The sequence below is a fragment of the Lagopus muta genome, chromosome 2, assembly GCF_023343835.1.
Source record: "Lagopus muta isolate bLagMut1 chromosome 2, bLagMut1 primary, whole genome shotgun sequence".
Lineage (NCBI taxonomy): Eukaryota > Metazoa > Chordata > Aves > Galliformes > Phasianidae > Lagopus > Lagopus muta.
Window position 1 is genome coordinate 6,219,281 of NC_064434.1, and position 17,477 is coordinate 6,236,757.

Genomic DNA, 17,477 nt, shown 5'->3' on the forward strand with positions numbered 1-17,477 from the left:
GGGTCCTTGTTCATAGAACCCCAGAACCATTCAGGTTGGAAAAAAGCTCCAAGATCCTCTAGTCCAACCCCAACCCACCTCACCATGCTCACTGCCCACGTCCCTCAGTGCCACATCCCCATGGTTCTGGAACACCCCCAGGTTTGGTGACCCCACCACCTCCCTGGGCAGCTGTGCCAGAGCATCACCACTCCTTCAGAAAAGAAATGTTTCCTATTATTCAACCTGACAGCTCTTCCATGAGACCTCCAGTAGATGTTATCGGTCTGTGTCAGTCTGTGTGTTTCATGGGGGGCTTTAGAAACATGTAGTGATGGTCCAAAATACAAAGATAACTTCATTACAGATGGTATCTTTCAAAATACAAACCATCAGATCATAGACCAGCTTTCCACCCACCCCAGAATTTCAGCTGTTTTTCCTTCCAGGATGTGAGGGAGAAGCTGGGATGCTGTGTATGCCATGCAGTGGTGGTCAAAGCGGGGTCTGGGTCTGGATGCACCTTTGATGCTTTGTGGTTTAGGTTTGGAAACAAGGCTTGGGCAGCCTGGTCTTGTATTAATGTGGAGGTTGGTGGCCCTGCCTGCAATGGTGGCGTTGGAGCTTTGTGATCCTTGAAGTCCCTTCCAACCCAAGCTCTTCTGTGATTCTTGTGCTCTTGGTGTTGTTTTATTCCATAGCTTTGAGCTCATAGGTTTCACCTTCTGCATGCATCTGGAAGACTTTTTTCTTTCAGCTTCATTTAGCAAAGCCTGCAGTTTAATTGTACTGCTATAATATCCAAGAGGTAGAGTGGAAGAATTTCTGCACAGAAGCAAGTTTTTACTCATACATTTGTTTGAAATAACCAAAAAGACATTAAATTCCAATTAGGTTCTCATCACGTTTTGTTCCGCAGCGTCAGCTCTGGAGCACAGCACTCCTACACAGCCACTTCCTGGATGCTTACATGAAACACTTGGAGGACTCCTCCCTGGTTTAAAAAACCAAACTGATAGCCCAAATTCAGACAGTGCTTTGCTGGCATGGCCTGGCTGCTGGCTGCTTTATTACCTGTGCAGTAGTTGAGGTATGCCGAGCCCTTTGCGATTGGAAGCATCCCAGAACCTCATTAGGAAGCGCTGCTCATGCAGCTTATTGCATGGGGAGGAGGGCTGTTGTTGGGAGGACACAGATCTCTGATGGGAATCAGTGAAGTGAGTGCAAACCGTGGCAGACAGCGAGCAGCTGAGGTGTGCTCCCATCATTGCCTTTTGCTCGGAGGCTCCAACCTGAGCTCTCTGAAACTGCGGCTCAGCTTAACGTGCCATTATTTTTGCTCATATACATATAAAACAGGAAGCACGTTCAGATAACATCAACAGCCACTTCCTTATATGTACAAAAATAAAGTGCTCTGACAGCAGCAAAACTGACACTTTGATTTTAAAAAGGGTAGAAACCTCGCATTTGTAGACCCACATGGGCATTGCGCTGAGCCAATCAGGAGCACAGAGGAAAAAATTTAAAACAACCCTCCTGCATTATTGCCTGTACATCTGTGCATAAGCAGAAGGCTGGAGGAGGCCACGAGGTTGCAGATTTTAAGCAGAAGAAATAATGTTCATGGAGCAGCTCCGTGCAATTCCTCTGGAAGGTAAGGGGATGCTGCTCCAGCAGGCAGCTGCTGCTGGGGATTTGCACTGTAGGGGATGGAGTGGGTGCTTTTTTGGCTCTGTGACGATGGGCAGCGAGGCACAGATATCTTTTCTTTGGCCCTGATGGGAAACAGTTTCTCAGCTGTCGCCTTTTGAGACTGACAATAAAAGCACAGCTTTTTTGGATGCGGTGCGGCGCTTGTAAAACCAAAACACTTTGGTTTCACGTTCTTTTAAATCATCCTGAAACTTTAAGTGTAAATACCTCACTTCCAGATGCTTTTATCATCTTTTCAGTATGGTTTTGGGGCAACTTGCAATTTGTTGTTGTAATGCACTCCGTGAGCAAGAAGTGCAGTGGGCTCAGCGTTACTTGTGCTGCACCCCATTTGTACATCTGGGGCTGTTTCGGAGCTCCCCTGTACTAATGTAGTCTGTGCTTATGGAGTCTGGAAATAAATCATGTGTAACTTAGTCTTGTTTCTATGGCCAGCTGCAAAACTTCAGCAGACTGAAGTGCAACTTGAGCAGTACATAGACCTGGCTTTGCATGCTGATGCAAATAGAATCACAAGATGGCTTAGTTTGGGAAGGACCTTAAAGGGTCGTCTAGTTCCAGCCCCCAGATAAAGCTGTATCATTGCACTGTACATCTGCCCAGACTTTTAAGGCTTCTATCCGTTAAAAAACAGCATTCAGCGTTGGATTTTCCTGTAATTTCTTCCATGCTGGATGTTCCTGTTTGTACCCCTTCTACTCAGAGTCATCCTGAAGGAGAAGGAGGATTTTGTGTAGCTTCTGTGTGTGTCACCTTCTGAGATCATTGTGCTCTCAGGTCTCTGCAGCAGAGCACAACCTGAGTTAGCTGTAGCAAAGAGGGAAAAAAATGAGGTGTTAGCAATCTCTCCCAACCTTAATAATGATGCTTAATGATGCTATGATTCTATGAAATAAAGCAGTGTTCCCTGCTAGAATTCAGTGCATTATCTTTCAGTCTGGAGGAATGTCTGACAACAGAGCATTGGAGGCCACGTGCCCACTTTGCTGGCAGCTTCTGTAATGAACCCTGATGACAGCAGCACCTTCAGCGAGTGCTTTGCTGCCACCAGCCCACAACAAATGCAAAGGGAAAAAGAAAACAACAGCAAAAAAAAAGAATTCAAGAGAACTCTGTTTGGGTTATGTCATTTGGTTTCTTCCTGTTCAAGATTGGGTTGAAATATCTCAGCTTTTCTGAATGCAGCCAGTTCCTGTTTGTGCTCGTGACTCAGGAGGAAGCCGTTTCCCAAGTGTCACATACAACTTACCAGGCAATCTGCAACACCAGAAATGTCCCTTTTCCCTACTTTTTTAGGTTGGTGTATGCTCTGCTTTATGCCATCCTATCCACTTTATGAGCTATAGAACACCCAAGGCTCACTCTCCAGCAGTTTTATTTCTGTAGATGTTACGGTCATGGGAGCTGTTGGCTGTGATCCCAAGCACCCACACGTGGCTCCGTGCTTGGTGGGCATTCAGGTGCATGGAAAGATGGGTTATGAATTGAAACTGTACAACAGAGGATTTTGTGCATGAATTTTGCATGGATTTCACATGAGGAACATGTTGCAGCGCTCATAGCAAGGGGGAACTGAAAGCTGCTGCATGTGTCTGCAGCTGCTCGAGGCGAACGGTGACACTGCTCCTTGCTGAGCCCTGGTGCACAGATATGCTCTGCCTGCACTCACATGGTTTCCCTCAGCTAGAGGCTAAAACAATCTGCTGCACGTGCAGTTGTTGAGAGTCTCTGGAAATTGATGTATTGTTCCATTTCATCCAGACCTTGCAACTCTACCGTGTTGCAGTCAGAGCTGTTTTTCTGCTGAGCTGAGCACAGGCTCTGCAGGAAGGGGCTGTGTAGGCAGTGGCACAGCACTCATTCAATCAGTCTCCAGCTGACACGAGGCAAATGCAAGTTTTGAGGGAAAGCCCATTCAAAAGTACAGGGCTCAGGCTGCTGCCTGCACTAACAGCAATGGAAATGCTTGTGTTTTAAAAGACCTGTCTGAAATTTAAGATGAGAAGTAATGGCCTTAAGTTGCAAGGTTCAGGTTGGGTATTGGGAGATATTTCTTCTCATAAAGAGCAGTGCTGCACAGCTGCCCAGGGAGGTGGTGGGGTCACCAAACCTGGAGGTGTTCCAGAACCGTGGGGATGTGGCACTGGGCAGTGGGCACGGTGGGCTGGGGTTGCACTTAGGGGTTGTGGAGGTCTTTCCCAACCTAAATGATTCTGTGAGCAAGGAGCACAGTGGTAACGGGTTGATCATCAAAATCTTTTGAACATTAACAGTTTTGTGATTCTAAGAAATTCCTTCCCCATGATATTCTGGATTTCCACATATATGAAGCTGTTTCTGAGTATAGGCTGACCTTCCTGCTTCACCAGCATAGTGGGTTCCTCCTTTAAGCTCTCTGCATCTGTGTTTTTCCTTATGCCTTCAAGCTAAGGCTTGTTCTGTGTTGAATCAGTACTGAACCATGCTTGCCCTGATACTGAGGTTGTGTGTTTTCCTTGTCCACATGCAAAGCACACTTTGCTTAAATAGGGGTTCTTTGAAGGCAGAAATCCTGATCCTCGGCAGCAGCAGCAGCAGTCTGATGCTCGTGGTCAGTGGCACCCTCAGAAATGAAAGCTCCACCTCAGGCCATGCCATCCTTATCGTGCTTTTGCAGCACACCTGGTTGCATTTAGACTCAGGATGAAAACAGCACACTTTGTTCAAGACCTGAGCTGGTGGGGGGCACCCAGCCTGTGGCAGGGTGTGGGGCTCAGCGGATGCTGAGGTCCCTTCCAACCCGACCATTTTATAATCCTATGAAAACACCACCTTTCTGAGGTCATCATACAAGACCTATGAATTTTCAGTCACCCTGTGTGTTCTTCAAGTAACCTGATGTTATCAAACCTCACCACTCTTTGCCCATTTTCACAGACTTATGATTATGATTCATGAATGCATTACTGTAGCATCTGAACAACTTCTGGCCTTCTTTGCCACTACAGATGCTGTTGCTGCACTCCAGCCTGCCACTGAGGCCCTGTCAGGAGGAAACACGGGGCATGTTGGCACTCAGCCTACTGTGGCCATTGCGAGCTCCCTCCTCCTTTCCCAATAGGAAAATCACCAGGCCATCAACAGAATTGTGTCCCAAAAGCCATGCTGAGATGGGTCACCACGTATCTCAGAAATGCTAGTGAGAAGCCAGGTTAATGGTGTATTACTGATGAGAGAGGACCAAGCAAGGTACGGGTTGTCCTTCTCTCCCAGGTAATCGGTGATAGAGCAAGTGGTGATGGCCTCAAGTTGCACCAGGGGCAGTTCAGGTTGGATAGTAAGAAACATTTCTTCTCTGCAGGAGCAGTGCTGCAGTGGCACAGCTGCCCAGGGAGGTGCTGGGGTCAGCATCCCTGGAGATGCTTCATAACTGTGGGATTTGGCACTGAGGGATGTGGGCAGTGGGCACGGTGGGGTGGGCTGGGGTTGGGGATCTCAGAGCTCTTTTCCAACCTGATTCTACATTCCATGATTCTACATCAAACCAATACTTAAATTGCGTGCAGATTATATATACCTACATATTGAGCTGTAGGGATGTGAGGAGGCTTCATAAATGTTGGATGCTGTGCAGCTTTGCCCCAAGTGACTGAAAGCATCTTGCTTCACCTATAGAGGATAAAAACGGTTTTTGCCTCACTAAATTTTAAGAAAAGGGTGATGTGCATTCTAAAAATACTGTCTAGATAGCTCTGCCCTGTGCTCACCTCAGAGGAGCTGACATTTCTCCTACACTTCTCCAGTTTTCAGCAAAGTGTTTGCCATAGAAGTGCCTCTTTATATTGGCAGCGTAGCCAAGAGTAGCCAAGTCCTGTATAAACACTGATTACTATCAACTTGGTCATCATCGTCAGCTCTGAAGGAGTCACTGCAATCTATAAAGCATTTTTTATTTTTAACTGTTCCTTCACTGTTCCTTTCTGATGCGTGGTGTGGTTACACGTGGCTTTTTGGTGCTCTGGTGAATGTCTCTGTAACAATCTGCAGTTTTCATCTTCATCAGCGCTCCTGCCACTCAGATTTGTTGTTGTTTTCATCCCTTGTGGGAGACGAAACCTTTTAAAAACGAAGTACGCGTATAATTGCACAGACTGCCTCTGTTGTTGTTGAGACCAATGCAGCCACACTCCCTAATTCTCAGCTCTTGACATCATTCTAGTCCAGGAGTTAGTTCTTCTCACCTCAAAACAGGGCTCATGCTCATTTCCTAATCGTTAGAGGTGTTAAAGCTTTTGCTGATGGTCACAGAGAGCTGCCTGAGCTGAAATCCTCAGAACTTCACAGATTCTTTCCAAACGTTGCAGACCAATGCATAACAAAGGTTTACCCCAGCTGATAACTCAGAATAAAAATGCTGCAGATGCTTTCTGAGCCTCTTCTCCTTGCACTCATCCTAACAGCCTGTAGCAGTTTGGCTTCGGGGTGATTTCTCAGCATGCGGTATTTTCTCCGTGGTTCTCATGGCAGGCACTGAAGTGGCAGTGCTGGTAGCTCAGGTGACCTTTATAAGACTTTTTTTACTTGCCAGACGTTACTTTTGGGGCTTGGTTTCTCCATTTTCAGTGTCTGTCTGGGGAACAGGGAGTATCTTTTAATAGCACCGCAATCATTTCAGCTGCTGCTGAGAACGTAGTATAGAGAAATTGATTTTCTGTCCACTTAAAAGCCCTTATTTTACAATGCAGTACATCGCCCAGGCAGTGCCTCAGCCCAGGACTTCACATTCCTGCTGTAAATGCAGAACAATTTTCCATTAAATGACATTACACTGCATTTTTAAGCTGGTTTGCAGAAACAAGCAGTGGCACAGATCATCAGCAGGAGCAGTGAGTGTCATCTGGGGGAGGCAGAGATGGACTTTTAAACACCACTGGGTCTCCATTGGAAATTAGTTTGGGTGTGAGCTGAATTTCTGTTCCCAGTTAATTCTACACGTGGATCTTTCCTGAGTGATCGTTCACGTCTGGAGAGGATCAGGAAGAGGAGTTAATCATGGACAACTGTATGAGAAAGAGCCCTAATGGTTTTATTTTGATGTTTTTGACAGTGGTCTCTAGGAACTGATCTCTCAGTAGCAGAGAAGAAACTAAATTTAATCTGAGCTAAGTTTCCTGCTCTTCAACAGAGAACATGGACACATTACAACCCTCTCACAGGACTGGATTGGAGCACCGCTAGGTTGGATCTGCACGTGGGATTGCTTCCCCTGAGGGCTCACAATCAAGTCACAGAATTATAGAACTTCAGAGTGGTTGGTTTGGAAGGGACCTTAAAGATCATAGAGCCATAGAATGGTTGGGTTGGAAGGATCCATACAGATCATAGAGCCATAGAATGATTGGGTTGGAAGGATCCTTGAAGATCATAGAGCCATAGAATAGTTGGGTTGGAAGGGTCCTTAAAGATCATAGAGACACAGAATAGTTGGGTTGGAAGGGTCCTTAAAGATCACAGGATCATAGAGCCATAGAATGATGGGATTGGAAGGATCCATACAGATCATAGAGCCATAGAATGATTGGGTTGGAGGGATCCTTAAAGATCATAGAGCCATAGAATAGTTGGGTTGGAAGGATCCTTGAAGATCATAGAGACACAGAATAGTTGGGTTGGAAGGATCCTAAAAGATCATAGAGCCACAGAATGATTGGGTTGGAAGGATCCTTGAAGATCATAGAGACACAGAATAGTTGGGTTGGAAGGGTCCTTAAAGATCACAGGATCATAGAGCCATAGAATGATGGGATTGGAAGGATCCATACAGATCATAGAGCCATAGAATGATTGGGTTGGAGGGATCCTTAAAGATCATAGAGCCATAGAATAGTTGGGTTGGAAGGATCCTTGAAGATCATAGAGACACAGAATAGTTGGGTTGGAAGGATCCTAAAAGATCATAGAGCCACAGAATGATTGGGTTGGAAGGATCCTTAAAGATCATAGAGTCACAGAATAGTTGGGTTGGAAGGGTCCTTAAAGATCACAGGATCATAGAGCCATAGAATGATTGGATTGGAGGGGTAATTAGAGATCTAAGTTGAGTGCCCCACACCAGATCAGGCTGCCCAGGGCTCCATGTAGCCTGGCCTCTGAGCAGCAGTGCCAGTGTCTCGTCACCCTCTGAGTAAAGAATTTCTTCCTAACATCTAACCTAAATCTTCCCCCTTTAGTTTAAAAAAGAGCTGAAGATGCTCTATAGTCAGGATACAAGATTTTAAAACTGCTATTTTTCTATTAGAATGTGTATTGGCAGAGACAAGCTGCAGTGAAAATCATCAAAGAGACCTGAGAGGTGGTGAATTAATTGTTATCTGTCTGTAACAAAGCTCTTCATATGCAAGGAAGAAGGCAGTTGTGCTGCCTGCCTTATGCACTGTGGTGATACACGATGCAAGAACCTGGAGAGGAGTTCAAAGAAACGTGACCACATCTTCCCTTCTCTGAACGCCTACAGTAGCTTCCTACACAGTTCGTATTTGGCCACCTCTCATCTGCTCTGTTTGAGTCAGCAACCTAGAAACGTGTTCTGGCACCCCGTAACAAAAGATGTGAAGCCTGCGGTCCCGCTTGCACTGTCCTCTAAGCGTCTTCTGCAGAGATGCACAGGGTCAGCAGCGCTGCTCTGAGATTTTCTCACACAGCTGTAAGCTTTGTGCTCCCTTTACAGATATAGAGTGGACTGGGGCAGTCATGGGGGACCCTTCCGTGAGCCTCAGCGGTCCTACAGAAACAGAGCTAGTGACAAAAGAGCTGGTAGCTTTGTGTCTGACCAGCAATTTGAATCAGCTCAGCCAGGAGGCATGCCAGGATGGTTCAAGGCAGGGGATGGGGCTGCAGAATCACAGAACATCAAGGTTGGAAGAGACCTTCAAGATCATCCAGTCCAACCATCCGCCTGTCACCAATAGAACTCACTACACCATATCCCTCAACACAAAATCCAGACGTTCCTACCCCTGGGGAGGGAGAGGATCTATGGAGAGATGTATGGTAGGTTAGAGGGTGGGAGATGCAGGGCCTCGTATGTGTGGATGGATATCAGGCTTGTAGGTGGGAGATGTAGAACCTTGTGTGTACGGCTGGATGCAAGGCTCATGGATGGGAAGTGCGAGACTTCATATGTATGGATGGATATCAGGCTGCTAGGTGGGAGATGATGTCTGTATGTGTAGGTGGGACCTTGTGAGCATGGATGGATGTCAGACTCATGGGTGGGAGGTGTAAGATCTCATGTATAGACGGATGTCAGACTCGTGGGTGGGAGAAGTAAAGCTTCCTCATGATGGCAACAGACCAATAGTGCAGATCAGTTACTGATGTACCTCAGGAGACCTGCTGTGCTCCAGATACGTTGTTCCAGCTCACGAACCCACGTGTCCTCCGTATGCTGTGGTATTAGTAAGCAGGGGCAAGTCATTCTCAAAACAGTCAATATATTGCTGAATGATGCTGCAGAGTAGCATAAGACACCTCTTTATGGTTACTGCACATCAGTCGTGGTCTGGAGAAAGAAAATATCTGTGAAGATTGAAAATGGAAACTCCAGGAAGGCGTATCCCCGTAGTGAGTGACACAGGCAGGCTGGTAACAGCAGACAAGGAGAAGGCTGAGGTTGTTAACAATTTTGTTTTGCCTCGGTCTTCCCTGATAACTGCTCACCACACAGTCCTCAAACATTTGGTTTGGTAGGAGTGGGGAAGCAATCCTTCCCACTGTAAGTAAAGACCAGGTTTGTGACCACCTGAGGAACCTGAGCATCCACAAGTCTGTGGGTTCTGATGAGTCGCATCACACCGTCCTGCCTCTCCTGTAAGGACAACTGAGAGCTGGGGCTGTGCAGCCTGGAGGCTGCGAGGTGACCTGAGAGCGATCTGTCTGTATCTGGTGGGGAAAAGAATGAGAGGGATCTGTCTGTATCTGGTGGGGGGCTGTGAGAAAGAAGGGGGCAGACTTCAGCAGGGTCTGTGACGATAGAACAAGGGGAAATGGTTTCAAGCTTTAAGGGAGTAGATTTGCCCAGAGAAGTGGATGCTCCAGCCCTGGGGACTTTCAAGGCCAGGCTGGATCAGGCCCTGGGCAACCTGTTCCCTGTTCATTGCAGGGGTTTTGGACTAGATAGCCCTCAGAGGTCCCTTCCAACTCCAAGGATCCTATGATTTTAGAGGCTCTGCAGAGTCCAAAGGAAGAGAAGATAAACTGCTAAATTCCTTTTTGGGGAAGAGGGAAGTATCCTGGTCACGGAAACAGAAATTTGTGCAGTGCTGTGCCACGTGCTACTCGATGGTGCAGTGTGTTCAAGCTGCAGGAGAAATGCAGCTGGGCAGTTGTGCAGTGTTTGTCTGGCATGGTTTGGGCACTGGCAGCTACCAAGATCAGTTGTCAAATGACTTTCAGTGAAATTTATCAGTCATGGCAGTGACAGCTTCTGTCAAACACCTGGGCTACCAAAGTGCATCTCGTGAGTAACTGAGATGTATCAGAATTAGATTTATCACTCTGATAGTCTTCACTTTTTCCTAGAGGCACACGTCTGCTGTAGTATTAAAAAAATAGAACAACTCATTAGTGTTGGCTAATTTTGGTGTCCTTTGAGGTAATTAGCACTTACAGCTGTAATTTCCTAATGCGTTTATGTGAGAGTTGCCTTACATTTCAACAGCTGAAAAAGTGCTATTTAGATCAGTAGAATGTCACCAAATTTAGAGCATTTATTTTTACGAACACGCAGGGAGCTGTGACCTTGTCTGTCATTGCTCTGCATCCTCCAGAAAACTTGATGTTGCATCAATTTCAAAAGTGATAAGGATGTAGATTGCCAAACATTCTTTTTTTACCACCTCATTTCCTTTATTTTATACAGATTAAGAGCATGTTGGCTTGAGGACTTTTCAGTCCTTTTTTATGTACCACCTGCAGCGGGGTGTCCCAGTCCATGGCTGGGGCTCCTCTGTGTGCTCCATGCTCAGAATCACAGGATCATTCAGGTTGGGGAAGACCTCTCAGATCCCCAAGTCCAACCCCAGCCCACCCCACTGTGCCCACATCCCTCAGTGCCACATCCCCACGGTTCTGGAACACCTCCAGGTTTGGTGACCCCACCACCTCCCTGGGCAGCTGTGCCACTGCAGCTCTGCTCTTTATGAGAGGATATTTTTCCTAATACCCAATCTGAACATGGGCTATGTGCTCTGGTTGAGGTCTGAACCCACATTGAGGTCACAGCCATATTTGGATGGCCAAGGGGGGTGAACAAGCTCCTCTTTGGAGCTTGCCACTGCATCACTGCTCTTTACAAGACAAAATTTTTCCTAATATCCAGCCTGAATCAAATGAGGAATGTAGTCGTGTGTCTTCCCTATGGCTACACCTCCCACAACTTCTCTATCGTTTTCTCTATCGTTATCCTAGGGGTGGTTTAACTGGGAGATCTCCATAGTTAGTGTGGCCTGGTGACAGAGATATCTGACACTTGGATATGCTGGTGGATGCTCCTGTGCTGGGGAATACCACTGCCATCCCATGGAGATCTAAGAGACCTAAGAAAGCTTTGAATTGGGACCAAAAGATGATAAGTGGGTGCAGTGAGATCTATGGAGCACAAGGGATAGAGTCATAGAATCATAGAATAACCAAGGCTGGAAAAGACCCACAGGATCACCCAGTCCAACCATCCTCCGATCACCAGTAGATGTGTGAGTGATCCAACACTTGTTTAGAGCTTCAGCTTGTTTTCTCAGAGCTACCAGAGCCAAATCCACTCCAGTCTCTGTATGAAGCAGATGGATGATCTTTATTATGTTCGTAAAAACCGAATGTGATCTTAGGAATGTGTAACCCTCGTCACGGCAGTGAGAGTCTCCACTTTACCCAGGGCAAAGTGCAGGAGTGGGAGCTGCAGGAGCAAGGTTGCAATTGGAAGATATTTTCAGTCCTTTTCTGCTCCTTGATTTTAGCAGGGATCTGTTGTGTGGTGGAGAACGCTCGCGAAATGGCCGTCGTCCCTGTCCGTTTGGCCTTGGTTTGGTGTGAATCCCGCCTTGAGTTCCCATTCTCTTTCTGACAAACTGCATACCTGTAAAATGGAAAAGGCGTTGGATGAACAGGAGGCATTTATGTGCTTCTCAGAACGTGTTTGATGACTTTCACTAGGACTTTTTCATGCCATACATCTGGATCCCATTAGCTGTTCAAAATTGGGTTATTTTAAGCTTGTGACTGCACATAGTTGAAAGGGGGGGAGTACTGTATTTTTAGTTCATCTTGACTGTAATTTCTTTCCAAATTAGTAAAGTTCAGCCTTTTCTTTCTGAATGTGTTGATTTCAAGGCAGAAAACCCCATGGAAACACATGCAAATCTTGAGCAGGAACTCTGGTTCTACTCTTTCAATTTATTTTCACGTTAGACTCTCCCAAGGCTAAACAAAAGCAGAGACAAAACCCCAGTAGAGTTCCTGCAGTACTGTTCCTACAGCTGAGCTCCAGCCAGGAAGAGAGGTGAGTACTTGGTCTGTGTTCTGGGATGCATCTCATGCTCGGTCTGTGGTGCATTTGGGTCCTTTTAGAGGCTAAGAATGAGTGTCTCATACCTGGAGACCATACAGAAGAGTGCTTCTTTTGTGCCAAGTAATAAATCAAATTTACCCTGTCAGCACATCACAGATTGCAGATTCCTATTGGATGCAGTGAATGATTGGGATCTGCGACCCGTTCACAGGATGGCACTGATTGCTGCAGTGCTTGCAGGCAGAGTCATTGCTTCAGATTACTTTGATTCCACTTACCAAAGCTGAGAGTTTCTTTTATTGTGTGATGTGAAACTAATTTGCTGTGATCTATAAAAGGAGGAGACATGCAGTAGGAGCCTGAATTTCCAGTCCTCAGGGATGTGAATGGCTCAGAAGGCTGCAGCACCCTGCTTACACCGCCGAACCTGTTGCAGTCCCAAGATGCAGGATCCTTCCCTGGCTTTACACTGCTCATATCGGGGGGGATGTTCTGGCTGTGCTCATAACTCATGCAAATTGTCTTCTCACAAAGTTCTGCAAACTTTAGCAAACGTTTTTTCTTCTGATGTGGGAGCATTTTGCCTGCCAAGCTCTCTGACAACTGCGGATGTATTTTTCCCGTATTTCTTGTGCATTCTGTCAGTTTTGTTTCATTTTGTGGGCACGGTGGCGATGAGTTGGCAGTTGGACTGGATGAGCTTCGTGTTCTTTCCCAACCTTAATGATTCTCTGATTTCCTGCTGTTGTATCATTGGCACTTCAGTCACGATATCCATGTATTTGGTAAAGTCAGCTGCCAGGGTTGACCTTGAGCTGAGTGACCCTAAGAGTAATTTTCCTTTGCAGCCACAGAATCAAAGTGGCTGCGGGATGTGGGGTAATTCAGTGTGCTTCAGTTTCTTCTGCTAAGCCTGAGGAAAGCATCCACTTCTTTGTGCAACATCCATTTAAGAAAATCTTCATCTTGATCTTGATTTAGGAATTACTTGAGTGCCTGCCAAGAAAGCATGATTTCTGTCATCATCCCCATCGTTTCCCTGTAAGACCTCCCTATGCTTTCCTGTTTCCTCCTTTCCAGCTCAGTGACTCTCCAGGTGTTTTCCCGCATAGGCTTAAGCCATTGTGCTCTAACAGTGCAGTTCTGCACTTCACACAGTATCAAGGGAAGGCAAGGCAATAAATCAGAAGGTAAACTACTGCCCCAACGAGCAGGGACTTGTGTAGTGCTGTTACACAGAACTACTGAGCTTAAAGGGATGTTGCAGCCAAGCAGTTAATCGTGCTCTCCCAAAGCAGGATCAGCAACATCCATCTGTTTTCTTGTTTATTCGGCACTGGTTGAGAAAGAGAAACATAGCTGGAGGATTATTACCAAATTTTCTTTTAGAAAAGGGAGCAGATGTGTGCTGGAAGCCAGAGGGATTTCCCACCCAAACCATCCTGTGAGTCGGTGATTTCAAACAGACAAATATCCTGCTAAATTCACACCCTACAAAGCAAATAGCTTGTGTAAGAGGAGATATGCAGGAGAAGGCAAAAGAAGAAGAAGTCAAAAGAATTCAGATGTCTCCACCTTTCTGCTGTTTTCACTTTCATGTGCTAATATCTGGCGCTGGATGAGAATTACGAGCTGATGGTACTTGCTGGGTAGCAGGACGGCCTGTTGGCAGAGCTCAGTCTGTCTGCGTGGTGGCAGCAGACATCATGGTGTGCCCTAAGCACCGCCGTGTCAGCAGGATCGTGGCATTCCTCCCACCAGTGCTTTGGCCGTGCTGGGTAAGCAAATGGCATGGTATGGTGTCAGAATGGACACACTGGCAAATTATCCAAATGTTGCATTGCCTGGAGCTGTGGCTCATCAGTGTGTTCCTCTGCCCTGCGACTTCAGGCAGAGTTCTTAGTACTGCCTGAGCTGGAACTCTACAAAGGGAAGACACAAGGCAGCATCAGAGTTGGACTCGGTGATCATAGAATCACAGAATGGCCTGGGTTGCAAAGGCCCACAATGCTCATCCAGTTCCAACCCCCTGCTGTGTGCAGGGTCACCAACCAGCAGCCCAGGCTGCCCAGAGCCACATCCAGCCTGGCCTTGAATGCCTGCAGGGATGGGGCATCCACAGCCTCCTTGATCCTTATGGGTCCCTTTCATCTCAGGTTATTCTAAGATTGATCAATATTTTAGGGTTTGCAAATCTTGAAGGAACCTGAGACCTTGCAAAATGTCATCAGATCCTCCAGAATGGAATTTCTTATTTAATTTGGCCTTTAGCACATTTAAACTTCTGTTGCAGCTTGGTTTCTCAGAAGAAATACTTTTGTGTCGATTGCATTTAAAGTCAGAAGACAACAGCATAAAGGAGCCCCTATTCCACAGATTGCAGCAGTAATTGGCTGCAGATGCACCTTCTCCAGTATTCTTGCAGCTGGGACGTGGGGCTGTGCTGGGTCCAATCTCAGTTTATCTAACAAATTGGGTTTCACGAGGTTTGGCTGACACATGTTCCACTTTGTCTCCTCAACTTTAATCTAAGAGAACTGTTAAAACTTCACCTGGCAAGCTCCTCTCCCAGCCAAACCAACAGCAGGAAGTCCTGAAACCTTGTGAATGAACCAGCTGGCCTAAAACCTGGGGCCAAGCGTGCAGAGTTATTAGTTTTGGAGCTCTCTGGGCTCTGTATGCTTGGGTTTAACTGCTCTAAGGCAGAACTCTCCAGTACCTGTGGGATTTTTTGGCGCTGCCATGCAGTCATGTCTCCGTCTTCACCACCCGTCCTCAAGGTGACATCTCCAGCCTTAGCTCTCACTCCTCTTTGGGATGAGAAGAATCCCTGAATGCACTGCAATTCCTTTTGCTCAGATCCTGGCCCCATCTTCCAGAATCTTCAGCCGATGAAGAATACCTTTGGTTGTGCAGAAACGATGCGGAGCAGCTCACGGAGTATTTTCACAGCAGTGCTTTGCTCGGTTCACTGCTTCCCCAGGTGTCGCTTTGCATTCTGTAATTATTTCTGCAGCTTCCCTCCAGCAGTGCTCTCAGGATTTAACGGCATCAGGAGGTGCAATCTTTGCTCCACATATTTTTCCAATTAAGAAAGCCCGAAGTGAAGAGAGAACTCACTTTGCTTAACTTCTTTTTAAATCTAAAGGAAACAAGCTTAGCTCCTCAAGCCTTGTCCTGTGGGAGTATTTCTGCACATGCACGTCGTTGCCTTATACCTGCTCTTGGCTGCTAAGTCCTTAAAAGGCTGTGAACTTTCTGAGAGCTTTCAGGTCCAAGGACCCAGGGGTGTATTTGGAACCAATTTTTGTTGCTTTTTCCCTTCGCCCTTGCAGGGAGCCTCCAACTATCTTTATTTCATCTGCTGAATCTTCTTCAGCTTTCCCATGTCTTTTTCCAAGACCACTGGGTAGAAACATACAGTTCAAAACATTTGTGCTCTGGGATGTACAGAATGCTGCCTTCTCTTTTATTTTCTAATCATTTCACATTTGTTGCTCATCCCTTTCCATCACATTTTGCAGCTGTCTTTGCTTTTTGACCCGTCAATGAGCACGGAACTTGAGAACCACAGCGATGTGGCACTGAGGGAGGTGGTCGTTGGGCATGGTGGCATGGGTTGGGGTTGGACTGGATGATCTCAGGGGTCTTTTCCAGACTGAATTGCTTCTAGGATTCTGTCCCCATCCGGCCCACTTCACTTTGGGGGCCCGCAGCTGAGTTCAAGCAGCCAGGCCTTGCTCAGCTTTTGGAGCTCTCCTTTTGTTCTTGAGAAGTTGTTGTGGTTACAGCTGTCAGTCTGCAGCCGTTGTAGCACCAAGGGCTTGTATGCACAGCCTGCTGTAGTCTTTCCTTATGGCATCAGCTCATGGGTTGAGTCCTCCTCCCAGGGCTGGATTTTAGCTTGCTCTGCCATCACTGGTTCTGAAAGATTTATTATCTTAGTTACAAGACAGCATGAAAATGAAAATGTGGATTGAATATGAGAGTAGAGCAGAGGAGCCTGTATTTGAGTTAATTTTCTGCTTCAAGCAGAACCTTTAGTTTCTGCAGTGATGGGCTTTAGAGAGGATGTGGTTTGTGTTCCTGCTATTCAAATGTCTCAAAGCCAGTAAGTCAGCCTGTTGCTGAGCATGGGTTTCAGATGTTAAGCTGCATTTGTGTTTGCTTCGTGCTGAGCAGTGTTGGTGGCCGTGAGCATGGTGCTTCCCCATGGGACTCTCACCTGGACATGAAGATGCTTAACTGGGTTTGTGTGTTTCAGTCGTGGTCCTTGCATGCAGAATATCCCTTATTTCTTCCATGTCTGTCACCATTTTCTCTGCTTTACCAAATCCTGTCACATTCTGTAATAAATCCTTTTGATGATGTGTGATCAACACTACGGCATGCAAGTGAGACAGCCAGTGTGAATGCACACTAAGAATGTTAGGTTCTAGGTTAGGTTCATCTGTCCACCCTCACATACTGCGTCACCTCTCTGGCCATTGCCATGAACCCATCAGACATCAGATATCTTCTTCCTGAACTGATGAAATTGATTTTGATCACTACAGGTTCCATTTGTAGCTTCTAGTCTGTCCCTAAGCATTAAAACTTCTTGCTTAGTATGTCATCTTGCAGAATTTTTGTTGGTTTCTTGCCTGATTACCATTGAATTCTTTCCTTCTGTCCTTTCCTTTGCTGATGTGACTCCCATCTACAAGAAGGGCCGTAAGGAGGATCCGGGGAACTACAGGCCTGTCAGCCTGACATCAGTGCCAGGGAAGGTCATGGAACAAATCCTCCTGGGAGAGATCACACAGCTTGTCCACGGGATCCGGCCCAGCCAGCACAGGTTCATGAAAGGCAGGTCGTGTTTGACCAACCTCATCTCCTTCTACGACTGGGTGACCAGACTGGTAGATGAGGGAAAGGCAGTTGATGTAGTCTACCTAGACTTCAGCAAAGCCTTTGACACGGTCTCACACAGTATCCTTCTGCGGAAACTGGCTGCCCGTGGCTTGGACAGTTTTACCCTCCATTGGATAAGGAACTGGCTGGAGGGCCGTGCTCAACGGGTGGTGGTCAATGGAGTGAAGTCCAGCTGGAGACCTGTTACAAGTGGTGTCCCCCAGGGGTCGGTGCTGGGGCCCATCCTGTTTAATATCTTCATTGACGACTTAGATGAAGGGATTGAGTGTACCCTGAGTAAGTTTGCAGATGACACCAAGTTGGGAGGATGTGTCGATCTGCCTGA

General features: G+C 46.6%; 1 protein-coding gene across 3 annotated transcripts in view; it reads left to right on the plus strand.

The window, feature by feature from the left end:
- The window catches only part of ASXL2 (ASXL transcriptional regulator 2), a 92,732-nt gene that overhangs the window by 42,752 nt on the left and 32,503 nt on the right, over positions 1-17,477 (plus strand). Inside the window, exon 1 of one of the 3 annotated variants that reach the window (XM_048937305.1) lies at positions 162-1,636. The exons of 1 other annotated variant lie outside the window; for it this stretch is intronic. In XM_048937305.1, the coding sequence (XP_048793262.1) occupies positions 1,600-1,636 (37 nt within the window). In that variant the 5' untranslated portion in view covers positions 162-1,599. Of the gene's footprint in view, positions 1-161; positions 1,637-11,648; positions 12,230-17,477 lie in introns of those variants that run through there. One more of the 3 variants, XM_048937306.1, reaches the window with a different exon arrangement.